The sequence below is a fragment of the Clupea harengus genome, chromosome 3 (assembly GCF_900700415.2).
Source record: "Clupea harengus chromosome 3, Ch_v2.0.2, whole genome shotgun sequence".
In the NCBI taxonomy this organism is placed as follows: Eukaryota; Metazoa; Chordata; class Actinopteri; order Clupeiformes; family Clupeidae; genus Clupea; species Clupea harengus.
The window spans coordinates 16029051-16030179 of NC_045154.1; the positions used below are offsets into that span (position 1 = coordinate 16029051).

A 1129-nucleotide genomic window follows, 5' to 3' on the forward strand; every position below is an offset into this window, starting at 1 on the left:
ACCTCCACTCTGTGTGATGGGTGATGGGTGATGTGTGATGTGGTGTGATGGGTGAATTCTGCGTGATGTGGTGTGATGGGTGAACTTTGTGTTGGTGGCTTGTGTGCTATAAGGGATCTGTGGTGTGTTGATGGCTTGTGTGCTATAAGGGATCTGTGGTGTGCATGAACTTAGATGTGGGTATCTCTGTGTTCCTGTCCCGTACTGCAGGTGCCTTCCTGTGTGTGTGACCTCTGTGTGTGTGTGACCTCTGTGTGGGGATGCACCGCTACCACTTTTTCAGACCAATACGAGTACTTACATTTGTGTATTTGCCGATACAGAGTACCGATACAAGTACCTAATAAGGGCGACTCTTTGCTGCAGGCTTGAGTTTAACGCACTGTATTAGTACCAGTATCGGTGCACACCTAGGGATGTGCGGTGTGTGACCCATCTGTGTGTGTGTGTCCTGTCTCTCTCCAGGTGCCTTCCTGCTGTGCTGGACGCCGTTCTTCGTGGTGCACATGCTAGGGGCGGTGTGTGACATGTGTGATGTTCCGTCCGGACTCATGAGCACCGTCACGTGGCTTGGCTACGTCAACAGCGCCGTCAACCCCATCATCTATACCGTGTTCAACACAGAGTTCCGCAAGTTCTTCAAGAAGTTCCTACCCCGCTGTCGCTGACCCTTAAGGCCTGGGGAACCAGTGAACTACAGGGGAACCGATGAACTACAGGGGAACCAATGAACTACAGCAGTGGTTCTCAAACTAGGGGTCGGGACCCCAAGTGGGGTCGCCAAACGTTTTTTGGGGGTCGTGAAATGATCTTGCTGCCCTGTGCATCAACATATTAGGCTTTGACATGCTGTATAGTCTATCAGACATGGTGTTTTCTACATCAGGCTGGATAATGAAAACTAATATTGTCTCAGCAAGCAGTCTCATCATTCAAGATGAAACTGAATTTAGACCTATAATATCCTGTCAAAATGTGTGGGGGGTCGCGAGACTTGGCAAATGGATTTTATGGGGTCCCCGGACAAAAAGTTTGATAACCACTGAACTACAGGGGAACCAGTGAACTACAGGGGAACCAATGAACTACAGGGCTGAACTATGGGACTGTTCAAGCACAGCTAACACAG

General features: G+C 49.5%; 1 protein-coding gene across 1 annotated transcript in view; it reads left to right on the top strand.

Moving 5' to 3' along the window:
• The window catches only part of drd4a (dopamine receptor D4a), a 9053-nt gene extending 8245 nt beyond the window's left edge, over window positions 1-808 (top strand). The window contains exon 4 of the mRNA XM_012818606.3: window positions 466-808. Within this exon, the coding sequence (XP_012674060.1) occupies window positions 466-668 (203 nt within the window). The 3' untranslated portion in view covers window positions 669-808. The remainder of the gene's footprint in view (window positions 1-465) is intronic.
• Window positions 809-1129: the final 321 nt, after the last annotated feature.